This window comes from Cucurbita moschata, unplaced genomic scaffold, assembly GCF_002738365.1.
Source record: "Cucurbita moschata cultivar Rifu unplaced genomic scaffold, Cmos_1.0 Cmo_Scf00024, whole genome shotgun sequence".
Classification (NCBI taxonomy): Eukaryota; Viridiplantae; Streptophyta; class Magnoliopsida; order Cucurbitales; family Cucurbitaceae; genus Cucurbita; species Cucurbita moschata.
In genome coordinates, this window is record NW_019268540.1 from 1,428,231 (window position 1) to 1,430,312 (window position 2,082).

Genomic DNA, 2,082 nt, shown 5'->3' on the forward strand with positions numbered 1-2,082 from the left:
CCCCCCCCAGTGTTCCTAAGAGCCACGCCCCCTCTTCTTCATCGTTTCCATTTCCATATATTCCCCTCCTAATCTCTTACAGTTCTTCAATTCTCTGCTTTGATTCTCTTCTTCCATGGCGATTTTTGCTACTAGGTCCAAGCGTGTCACGGATCCTCTCGGCGATAAGGTCAAGGCTCGCTTGATTGGCACTGATCACTTCCCGTTCAGTTACGTTAGCAGCGGTAGCGAGCACTCTGCTCACCACTCTGACTCGCCCTGTTTGTCTGAACTTGTTCACGGATTTCTTCACGATGATGTTCATGAATCGTCTATTACTGCTGCTGCTGCTACCACTCTGTCGCATGCCTACGATTCTGACTCTGATTTTATCGAATCCGCGCCCGATCGTGGAAGTTCGATCGATGAAATCGTTAGGTCTTTGAATTTGAACAATGTCGATTCCTACAGGAAATTACTCGTGCATCATCTGTGTATGGCTGTTGAGAACTTCTCGCTTCTTCGATCCGATAAATCTGTTTTTCTTAGAAATGTTATGGCGTTTCTGCGTCAGTTAGGGCATAATGCTGCGATTTGCAAAACGAAGTGGAGTTCCTCTGGTAGTTTAACTTCCGGTAACTACGAGTTCATCGACGTCGTACGATCGGCCGCTGGAAAGGCGCAGGTTAGGTATTTTGTTGAACTGGACTTGATTTCGGAGTTCGAGATCGCGAGGCCGACGGTTCAATACTCAAGAATGCTGCAGTGTTTGCCGAGGATCTTCGTTGGTACGACGGATGAATTGATGAGAATCGTGAAAGTTTTGTGCGACGGAGCGAGAAAATCGCTTCGAAGCAGTGATTTATCGGTTTCTCCTTGGAGGAAGAACCGTTACGTTCAGAACAAATGGTTCGGACCTTACCGTCGGACCGTGAATCCGATTCCTGAAAAGTCATCGGCGACGGAGACCGCGGACGCGGCGTTTCGATGCGTTGGATTTAACGACGTCGTTTCGGACGTCAACATCAATCACCAGTTTTTTGTCCGGACGAGATGATAAGGATCGAAATGATTACAAATCAGAATAAAGCAAACCAGAAATCAATAGCGTGAATAGCAACTCTATCTTTTTTTTTTTTTTTTTTTTCTTTCTTTCTATTATGGATATTTATTTTTTTAATAATACAATTAAAAAATTTCAAAAAAGGAAATGACAAATTAAATTAAATGGGTCGGCTCTACCGAACAAGAATATATCCAAGATTTAAACATAAAATTATTTAAATTTGTTAAGAACTCACTAGAACTAAAAAATAATTAATTAACTTTCAAAAGATTGTGGAGATCTGTTCAAAATAAAAAGTTTAAGGAAGAAGTCAATAAATACTTAAAAATACATAACAATATTCGGATATGCTAGATTAAATATTTAAATTGGCTTTAATTTGATTATAGTTTAACCAAGATATTTTTTATTTTTTAAAAAGATTTAATATCAACTGGACATGTGAGTTGGTAATTAATTGTTTCTAGAATTTGGTAAAAGAAAAAAGAATTATAAAATTATAATTAAAATTTTTTTAATAAAAAAATAAAATATAATTTATATGAATTTAGTAGTTAGAGAATTATGGGAAAATAGAAGGGTAGAAGAGAGAATAAGGAAAGTGGAGGGACCAAAAAATAAAGATTTGAAAAGGATGGTTGTTAAGGATGAAAGGGATAAAAGGATAAGAAATTAAAAATAAAAGAAAGGATAAGAAATTAAAAATAATAAATAAATAAAAGAAAGGATAAGAAATTAAAAATAATAAATAAATAAAAGAAAGGATAAGAAATTAAAAATAATAAATAAATAAAAGAAAGGATAAGAAATGCGGCGAGTGGAGAACGCCCACGTGGGTAAGACAGTGGATGATGGAGCAGAAAGCCACGTGAGACAAGTACGAGCGTGACGGGGACACCTCTGGCTCTCAATCTGTTCTTTTGGTGTAACCAAACGTTAATGTATTTGCTTTTCCTTTTTTTTTATTTTTTTATTTTTATTTATTTTTATTTTTATTTTTTAAAACCAGTTGTTTTTTTTTTTTTTTTTTTTTTTTT

At 35.7% G+C, this 2,082-nt stretch overlaps 1 protein-coding gene across 1 annotated transcript; it reads left to right on the forward strand.

The window, feature by feature from the left end:
- Nucleotides 1-15: 15 nt before the first annotated feature.
- On the forward strand, nt 16-1,115 carry LOC111460895. Its single transcript, XM_023104249.1, has one exon. It carries the CDS (start codon nt 116-118, stop codon nt 1,034-1,036), a length of 921 nt encoding a protein of 306 aa, XP_022960017.1. The 5' UTR covers nt 16-115; the 3' UTR covers nt 1,037-1,115.
- Nucleotides 1,116-2,082: the final 967 nt, after the last annotated feature.